Raw genomic sequence first — 16,220 nt, forward strand, 5'->3', positions numbered from 1 at the left:
GCCTGTATTCTAACATGTCTCTGTGATGACTGTAAATAAACAAGTCTTACCTTCTACTCCACTTATACACTTGACACGGTCGCGGACCTCCACGTTGTATCCCTCAAATGACATGAAGACCCCGTCTGGGTGATAGGGCTCACGCTGTGCGTAAACCTTCGAGTAGCTGTGCTGGAACTCGAAACGATCGTAGCCATCGTACTGCACTACTTTGCCATACACCTCAAAGTATTTTTCCATCCAACTGAAGGGCAGATAGATCTCTCCACCCTCCCGCCGGCCTTTGACTGTAGATTCATCATTGATCAAGCAGTCGATTTCTTCATACTTGAGCCCGTTGACGACACCGACGACAGGTGGGGGTTCTGGAGGTTGCGGAGGGTGTTGTTGGCTGCTGATGCTAGCATCCCCCACCTTGGGACTCGGAGCCACAAAGGCAGCACGGGGCAGGAAGTGAAGGGAGGTGTCGCTGGAGCAGCGGTTCCATAGCAACACGGTGATGAGTGTGAAGAGGGCGCAGATTACGATGAGGGTCTTGTAGTTCACCCGAGCAGCCAGGCAGCGCATGGTCACAACTCACCTGCAGGACACAAACACATACACACGAGATGACGTTAGAAGCATCTATGATTGATATTTTGTTGAGGCCAATTAAAAAAAGTCATCTGGTATTGGCTCCAAACAGTACTGACTCATTATATTCGAGTCACTATTATTAGAGAGCAAAGAAAAAAGTGAAAAAAGGAGCATATATGAACACACTGAGCTAAACACAGTGGGTAACATCTATTGCAACTTTTTAATGGCAAAAAAAAATATATAAGTGAATATATTTGCATGAATACACAAGACCATGTTACCCCTCAGGAATCAGGTTACAAAGGAAATCAGACAACACGTTAACAAGCACTGAAGCAACCTCGTTATTGTGAAATTTGTCAAAACAATTCAGCAAGTCAGTGATCAGACTTGCTGAATGCTCCTGGAACCATGGCTTACAAGACAGTTTCTTGTGGATCGACTGTGTAGCTGTATTGAGTAGAGCTGCAACTAACGATTATTCGTGTGGTGCCAGAAAATTGCGAAAAATGTCCATCCCGAGTTCCCAGAGCCCATGGTTTCTCTTCAAAATGACTAGTTTTGTCCGACCACAGTCCACAACCCAAAGACAATCTGTTTATTATCATAGATGAGTATGAAAACTGGAAAACATTCACATTTGGGAAGCTGGGACCAGTGAATTTTTTGCCATTTTTGCTTTAACAATTATACAACAAATTGTTGCAGCTCTAGTTCTGAGAGTGCACAGTTTGTAAAATTCAACATATTCATGCAGTAAGGAAAAATAGTCAAAAGTTCAGTTCTGGACACTGACTTACTGAGATGACTACAGGCAACAAGTTTTAGTCAGACTTTCAATTTAATCATTTTGAAAACAAGAACAATGCTGCTGTGTCTTTCATTCACATGATCACATGTAAAAAGCTGATTAGAAAGCCGATCAAGAAATCAGCTTTCTCCATGAGATATCAGCCTGGGGAAGATCACATACCCCAAATACTGATTCTGGTCTCTCATTTACATGGCGTTTAGGAAATCAGTTTACTACAGAACGCTGACTGTAACCTGATTACTTAAGTGCATCTAAACATACTGATAGTCATAACCGTTTAATGTTCTAGTTCACAAATGTGTTAATTTCTATTGAATATATATTAATGTTAAATAAAGTGAGGTCGTTAGGGAAAAAACTATTTAATGCAAATGAACTGCATGATAACAGACAGTGGAGTGTAGGGTATAACTGTTATCCAGTGATTTTCTCATTCTTTCATCAAAACACGACATAAACTCGAAAGAATGCTGCTTGGAACAACTTTCCCTAAATAGATGACAAGTTGTAATTTGTGTCAAACACGCGTTTTTGCTCGGTCTCCTCTTTTTTTGTTTTGTGGATGAGTCAGACGCACCTGATGACAGAGGTGGTACATGCGGAGTGGATAATTCAAACTATGCAAAATAGCAGGTTTGTGACTATTAAGAAACTCTGGATTGTGCTTTGATCACCATACATGTGAATGTGTGTCGTCTTTAGAGGGGACAAAGACCGGTTTAAAGAGTCTAAATACAGGTTTAGCAAGGCGGTGAGAGATGCTAAACGTCTGTACTCAGAAAACAACTCAGGCTGTGTCTGGAAGGGCCTCAGACAGATCACCAACTACAAACTGAAAGCCTCCCGACTCCCCTGATGACTTGTGGCTGGTCAACAACCTGAATGAGTTCTACTGTCGACGTGAAAGACAATGGGACGGTCCTGATGCCATCTCCCCATGACGCCATCCACAACTGCCCACTTCTGAGGACACCACCTCCTCCTCCTCCTCCTCCCCTTCCACAATGACGACTTTGTCCATCCTGGAGAGGGACCTTAACAGGCCGTTCAAGAGACAGAACCCGTGCAGCTGGACCAGACTGTCCCTCCACCCTGAAGCACTGTGCTGATCAGCTGTCTCCGATGTTCACAGACATTTTTAACACCTTACTGGAGACATGCCACTGCTGGACCCCCTGAAGTTCACATACAGAGCCAACAGGTCTGTGGACGATGCAGTAAACATGGCCCTCCACTTCATCCTCCACCACCTGGACTCTGCAGGAACCTACGCTAGGATCCTGTCTGTGGATTTCAGCTCCGCCTTTAACACCATAGTTTTGGCTCTGCTGCAGGACAAGCTCCACCTGCAGATGGATCAGCGACTTCCTGTCGGTATCATCCATTGTGCTGAAAAGGTGATCGGCTGCAATCTGCTGTGCCTCAAGGACCTGCATGCCTCCAGGACACTGAGGCAAGCAGGAAAGATACTGGCCGACCCCTCCCACCATGGACATAAACTTTTTGAAACACTCCCCTCCGGCAAGAGGCTGAGGCCTGTCAAGACCAAAACCTCACGCTACAAGAATGGTTTCGTCCAATCTGCAGTCGGCCTCTTATGATATTATTAATTGCACACTGCATATACTGTTTACTCCTGGTCAATATTCTGTACATTTCATCTCATTCTCTTCTATTTATTATTTAAAATGTAAACTCATAGCAGCTCTTCTCACTTAGAATATATTTTATATCTTCTCTCTTTTATATTATTTAGGATTACTTATTTTTGTATATGTTTTTGACTATTATGCACCACAACAACATTAAGGCAAATTCCTTGTATGTGCAAACCTACTTGGCAGTAAATCTGATTCTTAGTCAACAAACAACCCTCATCTGCCCTTTGGTTCACTTCTTTTATGTTTACTACTTGTTTGGGGGTAGCCTGCGAGTCCATTGCAAATCCTCTGTCTGAAACATCTATAATCTAGAATTCAGATAAGGAATCTGCATCATCTCTGATCTGCTCCGTGTCTATTCCAGCTTCAGGGACCTTAGATCCTCTGCCCAATAACCAGTTCAGTTGGTTTACATGATCACGCACCATTAAGTCTTATATTGACATTTTAAATCCAGTCCTTAAGACCCCTTTTTTTTTTTTTACTTTAGCTCTTGAGTCTACATAAAGGTTACTGTGACAGTATGATCATTTATTTTCTGTCTATATCATATTATGTGCTCTGTGTTCTCTGCATTGTGCAATTTATAAATTCTGCTATTCTCATTGTACTTATTGGAACGTATTCTAAACTTCGCAGCACTTTTGCATGACATTTGTTATTAAAGTGACTTGACTTGTTTGCAGTAAGCAAGGAGATGTCAAATCTGACTTGTTACCGGACCAACCCATCGGGATCCGCATTTTCATGTCCTCTGTGTTTCTCTGGCATTTTCACCAAGCCAGTAAGAAATCAATGCACATTCTGAGGTCGCCTCCTCCACACTAATTACAGCTTACTGCTCATAGAATTTACTATTACAGCAAAGAGAGCCAGGTCGCCTGATGACAGAGGAAGGAGCGGAGGAAAATCATTACTCCCCAAGTTCATTTCAATATCTCAGCTTAAACTAGCCACAACTAAAAGGTCAATGCAATTAATGTGCATTAATTGGACAATAGTAATCTCCGCAGAGTCAAATTATAGTGCTAGCAGCCTCTTGAACAAAGTTACACTCTTATAAATAGGAAAGTGGACTTCCAGAGCGCTATAACAAGCAAGTGTTGAGGTAGTTCAAGCAAAAGAAGATAAAAAATAGACTCCCTCTAAATTAAGGCTTGGGAGCACAACCCTGAATTTAGGTTCTGCTTATGTAATAAAGTGGTTGAGATGTGAAATGTCCACTCAAATAAGCACAGAACATCCTCTCCCCCACAACACAACAATTCATTTTCATGCCCCAAAAAAAGAGAGAAAGAACATTTTGAGTATTTTCTTTCTTAAAAGCTGCAGTTAAAAACTTTCTGCATTTGTCTTCCAGTCAGAGGTGGAAAAAAAACTTAGCGTATCTACCCGCCTGATAAATTATTGCCGCACATAAAAACTATCATGGATATTTAGAGAAATGTCAGTCTGGTGAAGCGATGGAAGATTTGGCCTACAGGAGCTCTGACAATGCTGAAAATGTGAGGTGGAAGGCCTGAGGACTGCACCCAGAAAGATAAGTAGGACCGATCCTGTCAGGGAAGTGACAATAAATAATTGGCTCTTTTTATAGTGATTCGTTGCCGGTGTTGAGCTCAGGCTCAAGGTGGATAGACACGGGCTTAAGCACTGCAGCATGGATAGTATCCTAATGCCAAGCACTGACTAGGAGACCATTCGTCTTGTGTCATGTCCCATTTCCTGGACGTAATTTTATACCCCGATGCTGGAAGAGGAGTTTATGTCACGGGCTAGCAAATTATAAGATGCGGTTTGATTATGGATCAAAAATCATGAATGTTATTATTCAGGTGATATCACACACTGTCTATTTCTAAACTACCCCTGACACTCATATAAGCTTTTACCCATTTACTACGTGGTTGAAATTAGCTCTAGGAGGTTGAAACCAACTTGAAAGTATCTACAGGGATTGAAACGCCACGCCTGCACAGTCTTGAAAAACGGTCTAAACAGCAAAATGTTTTTTGAACTAGGTTTTCTAATAGGAATGAACATTTATTTTCACTCAATGTATTGTGGCTGCTTAATGAGACACTCAACTTTGATATCATACTTGCGTTTTTACTATTTCAAGCCAAATTTCCAGAGGCTTTAATTCATATTCCACATAATAATAGGACTAATTATGGGGGAAAATGTGTAATTAGGATTCAAGGGCAGCACTAAAGGCAGGCTGTATGAGCCTTAGGTAGCTCAGCCAATATGCTTCCCCTAGCTTTCTAATTCATTTATTTTTTGCTTTCTTTTACACATTCATATGCAGTACTTACATTTTGTTTCTACATTATGTCCTGTAAACTAAGTTGTCACTGAAGAATTCAGTGCAACACTGCTTTCAGTGTTCTCCTGCTTGAGTTTGCACAAATTAAGATGTTTGTAAATCATATCTGCTGCTGTGCATGACTTAATTACAAGGCAAACAAACCACATTTAGCTGGTTACACAGACAGTAGCTGCATTGTCTTTGGTGTAGTTTGACCCAAATTCACTTACATCTATTAGGAGTCTGTTCTCACCAGAAAAACAACAGCACTGGTTGTTTAATCAAAAGCTTTTAATGACCTATGTTTACATTTTCCTGATAAGGAACCTCTTTAGTTGTGTGAATAATGACTGTCCTCGCTCTGTAGCAAATACAGAAGTAGTGTGGAGTTGTATCACCATAAAACCTGTTAGAGAAGTAGGTCGCAGTGGATAGTTTGGTGTACAACATGTATGAATTAAACACTAGAGACTGCAGTTTGCATCCCATCTTCAACTGTAAGCTTTATTCTTTTTTTTTTTTACCATAAAGACATTATTCTTGTTAACTTCCCAACGACCACAATCTTTGGCTAATCTTTAACCGTTAAGTTTAGAGGTGGAAGATCAGAAAATGTTCGTATGAGTGATTTATTTATTTATTAGAAATTAATGCACTTTCATGTAATCCGCTGGTTATCAGCTCAGAAGTGTCCCTTTGGTAATAACACTGTTATGATCTGGAAGGAAAACTACACAGCCATAAAATATTTAAAAAAACAAAAAAAACAAAAAAAAAAAAAAAAAACAGATGCAACTGGACAGGAGGTGAAAGACAATCGTGTTGGAGGATAAAAGTCTTCCATGCTTGACAGATTAAGGAAAAGGATACTGCAAAACAAAAGCAGCTTTTCAGCTTACATGCTCCCACTGTCCCATGTCAGGAAATTGAAAAATGCCTGAAATAGCAGGTAGTGACTTGTTGAGACTGAGGATTTTTACATGATAGCATCAGTCTTTGTGAATACCTACAGCAAATGATCTAATCTGGTTGTGCAGTATAGACTCTAAGCAGGACAGAGCGAGAATTTAACGAAGGATTGGTCTTTTTTTATTCTTAATTTTTTGTGTTTTTGCAACCAAAAGTAGTTTTTGTAGGGAAACACATCACCTGATGATAAAGATTATTATACTGTAGCTCTAGCATCTGTGCTCTGCCCAATACTTCTTTTTTTTTTTTGAAGAAAATAGCGGTGATGATGATAATTATTATACTTTTCAGCTTGTCACTATTCTGTGACACTCTTGAAATAAAATGTGGAGGCGTTTTACTGTTTCAGAGAAACACACCTCCACATTTAATTAAAGTAATTAAAGTAATTTTCTCCTCACTTGAGATGAGCAAGAAAACAAGTAGAAAGTTTGATCCATATGATTATTTGATCTCTATATCTCATAATGGGAAAGTGGTCTCAGGCTTTTGGACCTTACTGTATATAAAATTGAACTATTTTTCCCAATAAGCACATAATTTACCTCAATGATTAACAAATGCCTCACAGACTTGTATTCAAGGCATAACATGTTGTAAAACACAACAACTCATTAAATCAGCTAAGATGACTTTATAGTGTTTGAGATATTGCCTCCCATCACTAATTTACAAGCCTGTCACACATTTATAAGTGATGTGTATAGTTATAGCTTAGTACAAAGACTGTAAGCAAGGGGAAAAGTAAATTTAAGCTTACTTCAAAGTAATGTAGAAGATTTACTAATCCATCTATTTGGAAAAATATTACACAAACGTATACTTAACATTATACAAAAATTAAAAAAAAACTCTTAAGGGCGTTGAAAATGAGCATTATATTCACTGATAACCATACAATGGTCCACTTATATTATTCCAAATATGACTGCTAAGTTAAATCTGACACTGTAAAAGCTTAATGACAACTGGTTGACAACTCCTATATGATATTGCTGACAGCTCAACATTGTAGCTGCTTGAGTGAACACTTTCTCCGCAGACTGACAGGCCAAGCAACTTCACAGCCCCAAATCCCTGAGGTCCCGGGGTGCTCACACGTTCAATAATACACAGGGTTTTTTTTTGCTGCTTCTGCAGATCATCAAAGGCTTTACACTTTGATTGCCAACATTTGCCTGTAAGCTGTGATGAAGTGTAACATATGAGGGATCTCTGGATGCATTGGCAGTTGCTTCATCAAATGCAGCAAGTGATCCCCTGGCTACTAGAATTAATTCCACCTGACACAGAGAACAACTAGATATTACAACTAGATAACAACAAATATTTGGACGTCTTTATCCCCTAAATCCCCGGAAACAAGGCTGTGAAAATTGTAGCAGGAGCCTAAAACTACATCAGTTTGTTAATGATGAGAGAGTGTTGGGTGTTTTTTTGGAGGAGTCTCAGATTGAGAGGTGCATGAAATCAAATTTCTCCAACAGCAAAATAACACTGTGAACTTGTTAAATTAAAACTATCTTCCCTCTAGTCCTCGTCCCCATTGCAGAATGTATTGTACACCATTTACAACGTGTCAAAGTGGGTGCAGCGCTGAGCATAGGGATAGGTCAATGGAGTTGTTTTTCTTCTCTTGCTGTCCTCTGGCGTAAAAATCACAAGCAGTCATCACAGCAATAAAAGCTGAGTGCTATTGAGCCACCCTTGGGGAGCTATTGGAGCAGAAGCCTGTGTATGCATGAGGTGCAGGTGTTATAGCCCTAACTAAACTCCTGACATTTTCACTGCTCTCCTCCATGGGTGAAATAAGGTAGGGGTTTGAGCAAGCGGCTAGATCCTGGTCTGAAAACTGAAGCCAATGCAGGAGTGCCTTAAACCTGCATTTTCTCTAATGGCCAGCAGGGGGCAACTCCACTGGCTCCAATTGTATGGATTGAGAAAATGACTCCACTTCTCACATGATTTATTACCTCAGTAAACACTTTCCTAATGTGTTTATGGTCTCAATCGCTAGTTTCAAGTCTTCTTCAATACAGCATGGTGTTCATTTTGTAAATTATGGTACCATTTAATTTAAATTTGGTGATAAAGCAGGGTATGCTTTAGGGTGTGGCTATGTTGTGATTGACAAGTCGCTACTACAACGACAACAAAGTATAGGTGTAGCCGTCACTATTTCAGTGTGTTTTCAGTTCATGAAAGTTAATTGTAACATTGTGGTTGCTTAAAAAAAGTCTTTTTCAGCGTTTGGTTGTACTAAAAGACCCTCTAAGGAGTCAGATGTTCAGTTTTTCCTGTAAGTACATTTTGTTTTAATGATTTAAACCCAAAATTTAGCATTAGCATAAGCATTAACCATAGACTGTAAATGCACCATGCTAACCAAGCTAGTAGCTAGTTTTAGGGTTAGCTCCAACCTCTCATCCACATATGGTCATTTTTTTCACTCAAAATCCAAGATAGCGATGGTCAAAATCCCAAACTCAAGCTTCAAAGTGGAAGTCCACAAACCAATGGGTGACATCACGGTGGCTACAACGATTATTCTTTTTTTTTTTTTTTTTTTTTTTTTTTTTTTACAGTCTGTGGGTTTGAGATTGCCTGTAAATTATCAGCTTATACTGAAGCTGTGAGGCATGTTAGCTCCTGTGGAGATGAGATGGTGTGTGTGTGTGGGTGTGTGTGTGTGCGTGTCTCTGTCACAAACATCAAAGTGATCCGAGATCAGTCAGTGAGTCCTTTACTTTCACCTTCAAGACACAACCGAACTTTTAAAGCAGCACAAACATTTAATCAGCTGAGATTGTATAATATGGCAATAAATCAACGCTGTAAGTAAAAGAAATAAGCTGGTTTGCTGGACCAGTTTGTTGGTAAGATACAGTTAGTGTCAAGAACCAGTTAACTATGGTAATTTCACATATGCACTGAGGAGTCTGTAATTAGTGACCAGTTTCAGCCTGGCTGTTGTGTGGTCAACTGAACATGCCGGCTCTCTCTCACTGATTGACTGCAGCTGACACCGCAGAGCCGCAGTCACAGCGAGCACGGAGGTCTGCATATTCATGGGACAGTACTGAGGACTCTTCAAGACAAAGCACTGTTACTGATGTCTTTTCAAACAGTCATTACGTTATTTTTTTTTAAATAAAGCTGCTAACAGGGTCTTAACAGTCACCAAATCCTGTGTTACAAAACTAGTCATAATAGATATGAATGTTGAATGTTAAACCTGGCCTGTAAATAAGAGATGTGACAATCTTTCTTCTTTCATTGCTTAAAAGAAAGACAGATGCTCAGCTAACAAACCCACACCGACAAAACAGACCAACATGTAAACTAGAGTCATAGCTCAATAATAAAATATTGTTAGGGGTGGCTGAGGAGTGAGTAAACTGCTGTGAAGTTAATGTGCCTGTGTATTTTATCTCTAGTTGAAGGATTAAGCAGGTCATTACCAAAAAGCTTATAACTGAGGCCTACTGAGGGATTAAGCAAACTCCTAATCAAACAGGGGGGAAGACAAGAGAAAAATATACAAACACATTTTATAGTGCAAAAGACCCTTAACTATCTTCTTAGAGGCAGGATGCATCTGTTGCTTGTGCTACATCAACATAAAAACAAGTGTGGTTATAAGAAATAAGGTGTGGCAAAAGATGCACAAAGAGATAAGAAACAAATCATGCAATGGTGAGATTAAAGTGCAAATGGTGCAACAATTATTGCAACAAGAACACAGGGGCCATATTCTTGTTGTAAAAGCTCTTGTCAGTTAGGTTGAAATGGAAATGGCAACAAATACCAATAGCAGGTTTTTAATAGAACTTGGATCCTAACAGTTATGTGAATGAGATGAATATTAAAGAATCATACTGGCAAATTTTTGGAAAAATTGTTAAATACAGATACTTTGTATTTAATGAAGTAGCCACAAAATGACTCCAATATCTTCTCATTACTTTAAATGTACACAATAATATTTTATCATTATTTTAGCCACGGCTCTATAGATGGCAGTGACGGTCTGTCAGTTGGTCCACCGCTTCGGTCCAGACTAAAATATCTCCAACAGTACTGGATCGAATGCAATGCAATTATGTATAGATATCCACGGTGCATAGACGATGAATCCTACTGACTTTGACGATCCCCTGAATTTCCCCGAAGCCCCACCGGACAAGCAGGTTGACATTTCTGGTTCAGAGTGAAATGTCTGGACAACTATGGGATGGATTGCCATGACATTCGGCACAGACATTCATGTCAGCCAAAAGGATGAATCCTAATAATTTTGGTGGTCCACTGACTATTCGCTCACTATCGGATGGACGGCAGTGAAATTTAGTACACACATTAATTTGGCGACATCATCATGACTACATTTCAGTTTACGCAATACTTTGGTTTATGACCAAATACGTGCAAAACTAATCACATTCCCGTCAGCCCAAGATGATACAAATTATACCTGCCAAGCGTCAACATCTTAGCATTATCACTGTGAGACTGTAAGAATGCTGATGTGAGCATTTAGCTCACTCAAGTACAGCCTCTCAGAGCTGCTAACATGTCTGTAGACTCTTAGTCTTGTTTGATTACATGTAGGGTATGGGTAAGATCAATATTAACCAAACAACAGTGTATTGTGTTAAGCATCCAAAAAATTCCAGGTAGGGCTGCAACCAATGATTATTTTCATAATAGTTTAATCTTGTTTTGTCTATAAAACATAAGAAAACTGAAAAATGCCAATTGCAATACACTAGAGCACAAGCTGACATCTTCAAATGTTTTATTTTGTCCCACATACAGTCTGAAATTCAAGAATATTCAATTAACTATAATGTAAGACCAAGAAAAGCAACAAATTATTATATTTAGGAACCTGGAACCATCAAATATTTGGCTTTTTTTTACTTGAAAATGATTATTTGATTATCAAACTAGTTACTTATTCATTTACTTTTGATCAACTAATCAATTAATTGTTGCAGCTCTTATTCCAGGTAAGTACAATTAGTCCAATAGAGAAATTTGAGCAACTGTCAATCAGTCAAGTTACATGAATAGCCAAATGTCCACATGGGATCTGCTAAAGTACATATGAAACATGACTAAATTTTGAATTAAACACCATTTTTATATTGTTTTTATATCATGATAGTCAACCAAATTATACAGCTCTGCAAAATAGAGGCTTATGCATCTCATATTGCTATGAAGTAAATGACCAGTTCAATACAATACACAAATATTTACAACAGACTGACCAAATATCAGCCGTAGTATGGAACAGTTTGCCATTATCCAGAGATTATGATAGTGCTGTACGGTTGTGTGTGTGTATCAGGGTCACAAGTCCGGCACTTTCTCTTTATGTAGACACACAATTAGCCGTGTTACACAAGCTAATGAACCCAGAGTTAGTTCAAAGAGCTCCGTCTTTCCTTATGCTATCAAAGATGATTCAGTGATGTCAAGAGGAGAAATGCAGAGCATACAGAGGCTTGTGTTATCTATGCTTAATCGTTTCATCATGCAAGCAAGACTGAGCAATTCACAGTAGATATAGAAGCATGAAGATTTTAAGATTTCATTTATGCATGTACTGAAACTGAGCACACATCAGCATGCAGAGGAGGTTGTACCTTACATGCAGTATGTCATTTAATTTCACATATAGCATGTTATTTCATTTCATTAAGGAAAACCAGCCAATGTTACACCTTTTTAAAGCTGCTTTCAACTAATGTTCAGCCTTTACTTTGAAAATTAGACTTTTTTGTCTTTTAATGCATTTGTTTTCTACTTTTAACAATTGTTCCTGCTTTGTTGTTGTTGTTGTTGTGTGTAACTTCTTTTTGCCATTTCATTTAACTATGTAAAGCATCTTTCAGTGCCTTTTAAAAGCTCTGTATAAATAAAATGTATAATTATATTAACATCTGTAGTCTAACTGCTTATCTGTGTGCACTTACTGGCACTGTATCTTACCCTGAATCATGACAGTGAGGGCTGTTAATATTGATACTGACCTCTAATCCATTCACAAAGAAACGGTCAACTGGCTGGACATCCTGCCGACATTCACCACCAACTCTTTCCACTAGTGGTTCTTCTGGTACTTTCTACTCGCTGCTTCTTCGGCACCTATACACGGGAGACGAGAAAGAGGAGGTCCGTTATAGTGACTCACAGTTGAAAGTACATAAACATATGATGCGTGGAAGCATGTATTCATAGGTATGTGATACAGTATATACAGTGGTACTGCATGTTTTAGTATGAGCATACACAGATTTTACTCATAGATACTGCAGTTTTCCCATTTTCTTTCATGCTGTTACAGTCTTTGTAAGCGTCTTTTCCTTTTGTGAAAGGTATGAATCTGTGATATATACGGTCCGTTTAACTTTCATTTAACTTGACTTCTTCACTTCGGTCTCATCATTTGTAAATAAAGAAGATTAAAAGTTTCAAACCTCCCTTAAAGGACCGTGTCACTCTTTATACCTAACTCAACTACAGTGGCCTCCTCCGACCAACATACATTTGTCACTCAACCACTTTTTCACTATCCATCCATCAACCTCCAGTAGCTGCTTATTGCTATTCAGGGTCAAATGAGGGTGAAAAAGAGCAGGTTTGGTCTATCTCATCAAACATTCATTGAAAGTTGGACACATTGGACTGGTGGTCCATCACAGGCTCAGCTCAGTGATGGAAAGTATTCACACGGCTGGAAAGGTTTTAAAGCCATAGTCACAGATATGATCAACATGAAGAAGAATGAATTCTTCAGAGCATCTTAGACTAAACAGGCTCTACGTTCTTCACATGAAATCCTTTTAACGGGCTAAATGTTTCCAGAGGTAAATTATGATTGATTCCTCCTGAATGCAAACCAGCTTTTCAACACAAACTTTTCAGAGGAAAAACAAAATGAAATGTTGTAATTCTTTTTCACCGTGGCTAATTATAACCTTAAATCAATACTCCATAGACTTTGACACTGATGCGCTATAAATTAAGACAAGGAAACAAACACATATTTGTAATTGCAGCCATGATGAATTTATTGGGCTTTCCAACAGCAGGGTCATTAATGTACAACCAATCTATCAGTGCAAATGCAGAGAGTGACATGGATACTTTACTCTGCAATTAATTTCACCAATATATTTCTAGCTCCTGTTGAAACAGGCTGTTAAACTAAAGAAGGTGCTAAACCGACACATCAGAGAGAGCATATTGATCTTTTTATGAAATGTGCTTATTGAAAAAGCACTTAAATTAGATGTTGTAGAAATTAAACCAGCTAGTCTCCCTTCAGTAATGGCATGGACCGCTGCAGTTTCACAGTGCTCAAAGAGAAACTAGAAGACCGAGAGTAAGTCAAGGTGAAATGGACAAAACAAAATGAACATATTACGATATAATGCAGTCTAGTTAGGGATCATCTGAATGAAGCTTTTGCCTGTTTTGAACAGAGATCCCACAATATCGCCTCATTATGTAACTCAACAGCATCGGCCGATTCAGCGATGCGACTACCTCCGCTGCCGGCTTAATGGCGGAACAACATTCTGTGTTTGTACGTTTTATACAGAACGGTGAGGCGGAATAACGGCGCAACATTCCCGCCTTGAACAGTCTGTATAAAAAGGGGCTTTTGATTCACTCATGCCGAAATCAAGTTTATATTCAAAACCAGTAATTACAACCTGATCTATATAAGAACATTTTGACCAAATATTTCTGATATAATTAAGCTCTGATGCCACAAAGGATGGATGTGTGTGTGTGTGTGTGTGTTTAACCTGCCTTCAATTGAAAGAGGGCATATGAAGGAAGAAGAAATGTCAGCAGTCTTAATCAATATTCCCTGGCTACAGTATGAGCATACTGACACTTTTTTTTTTTTTGAGGCAGGTGTGCTGCAGGCAGATGGTGAGAAGTAGAAAATGAGAGTAAACTTCAGCCTAGAGCTGCTCATTCTTCCTATAGCTTATCCTGCAACCACTATTACCATCTAGCCTTTTCCCAAGTAACATTTCATTCTGGATATCTCCTCTCGCTGAACATCTGGATATCGCCTATCGTCTTGTTTGAGTCGCATGCCGCTGCACGAACATCCACGTGAAAGAGCTAGGTGTAACGTGATTGATTCAAAACATTAAAAAACATCCAGAAAAAACAGATGACTGCGTGTTAAACCGAAGGATCAAACAAGCAATACTATCTGCTTTTCATTATGCACTTTGAAACAGTACAGAGCCGAGCGTGCGAGTGTGGATGCACCATTAGGTTTCTCAATTAGGAATCTCTCTTCACTAATGCCTGCACACAAAGAAAATCAATTTTTTAAGATAATCTCTCAAAATGAAAAGAAAAAAAAAAACATGATGGTACACTGGTGTCTATTGATGTGGTGACTATTGGTGGTTTTCAGTACAAACATCCCAGAAAACACAAACAAGTGTCAATAAAACATTACAGTTTCCCCACAGTGTTTTATAGTGGAGGTCCCTCACCTCACCTGAAACAAAGAGCGCTAACATCTGAAGAAATTATTACATTTTTACAAAATATTTGGCTTATTATGCTTCAGGGAAAATCAACGGTGGTGCCTCATCACACAGAAAAGGACAAATGTTTGATGAGCGAGGTGATTATTTACATCATCATCCGGTAACTACATTGATGAGACGAGACGTGTCAGGATCTGTCTGATTTAGCTCAGCAGGTGATTGATTACCCACTCCGCTAACGGATTTCCTGGAGGCAACCCTGTATACACATAGATCTTTAAACTCAAAGTCATTTAAACTTTGTTTTAAAAGATATGATTATTTTTGTCACTTTTCTGTAGTGTTTTGGTCAGTCTTGTTTTATTCAAATCATTCCTTTTCTTCAAAAAGTCTTTAATAATAATTTAAAGAATTGTACTTATATGTTTTATCAGAAGTGAGCACCTTCTGTGGCAGCAATATTGCTAACAATCATTGTTGCAGAAAACCCAACTATGTATTTGCTAATATACTGAAATCACCTGCAATTACAGCAGACTGGATGATGAGGGGCTTCTTTTTTTTTTTAAAAAAAAAAAGGTTGTCATTTACATTTCTAATCAGTTTAATTTCTAAAATTGTTTGAATTTTAAGCATACCGCAGTTGAACCAGGTCATAGTGTGAATTCTAGAAATAATCTCTTACGGATGTGTAATAAAGGGCAGTGGAAGTACAAGCAGCACTCCAGCTCCTCTTTTAGGTGGCTTAGCATGTGGCTCTCTGGGCTTAGCACTGTGCTGACACCGTTTTCATAGCCTTTACATTTTGTCCCATTCAATTGACCTTTCTTAAGAAAGCAGTTGACACCTTGCATATGAATCATGAACATCAACTTTATGGCTCACTCTTGTGAATACATTTTGAACATTAGGCTGAGGATATTTCTTTTTACGGCGGCTTGACTGAGAATGATATTAGGTCATTAATTATTCTAGTCGCTCCTCGTTTGCTGCCACCCTGACACAAGCAGCCATTTATCAGGACTTAGTAGTCAGGGTAAAAAGAGAGATGGAGACCCATCTGTTGGACATCCATAATACATCCATTTTCTCTGGGGAGTCAATGGCTGGCCAAACATTGAAGGATCACACCACTGATGCCACCATGGTGCCAGTTATCATTGACCATCTGATGCCCAGAGCAATATCCAAGAATTCAGAGTCTGCAAAGTGAAGAGCTCAACTAATTGAGATTTCTGCTTGCAGAGCTGGAGCGAACTGATTAAATGTGATCACTTCTTATCACACATTTCATCAACTCTGCCTCTGCCTGTGTACACACACACACACGCACACTCACACACACACAC

General features: G+C 39.0%; 1 protein-coding gene across 2 annotated transcripts in view; it reads right to left on the reverse strand.

Moving 5' to 3' along the window:
- Positions 1–16,220, reverse strand: part of glceb (glucuronic acid epimerase b) — a 57,977-nt gene that overhangs the window by 19,883 nt on the left and 21,874 nt on the right. For both annotated transcript variants that reach the window (XM_044354537.1, XM_044354544.1), the window contains exons 2-3: positions 12,376–12,490; positions 51–580 (exon numbers count right to left, since the gene is read on the reverse strand). In XM_044354537.1, the coding sequence (XP_044210472.1) occupies positions 51–567 (517 nt within the window). In that variant the 5' untranslated portion in view covers positions 568–580; positions 12,376–12,490. The remainder of the gene's footprint in view (positions 1–50; positions 581–12,375; positions 12,491–16,220) is intronic.

The sequence above is a fragment of the Thunnus albacares genome, chromosome 1 (assembly GCF_914725855.1).
Source record: "Thunnus albacares chromosome 1, fThuAlb1.1, whole genome shotgun sequence".
In the NCBI taxonomy this organism is placed as follows: domain Eukaryota; kingdom Metazoa; phylum Chordata; class Actinopteri; order Scombriformes; family Scombridae; genus Thunnus; species Thunnus albacares.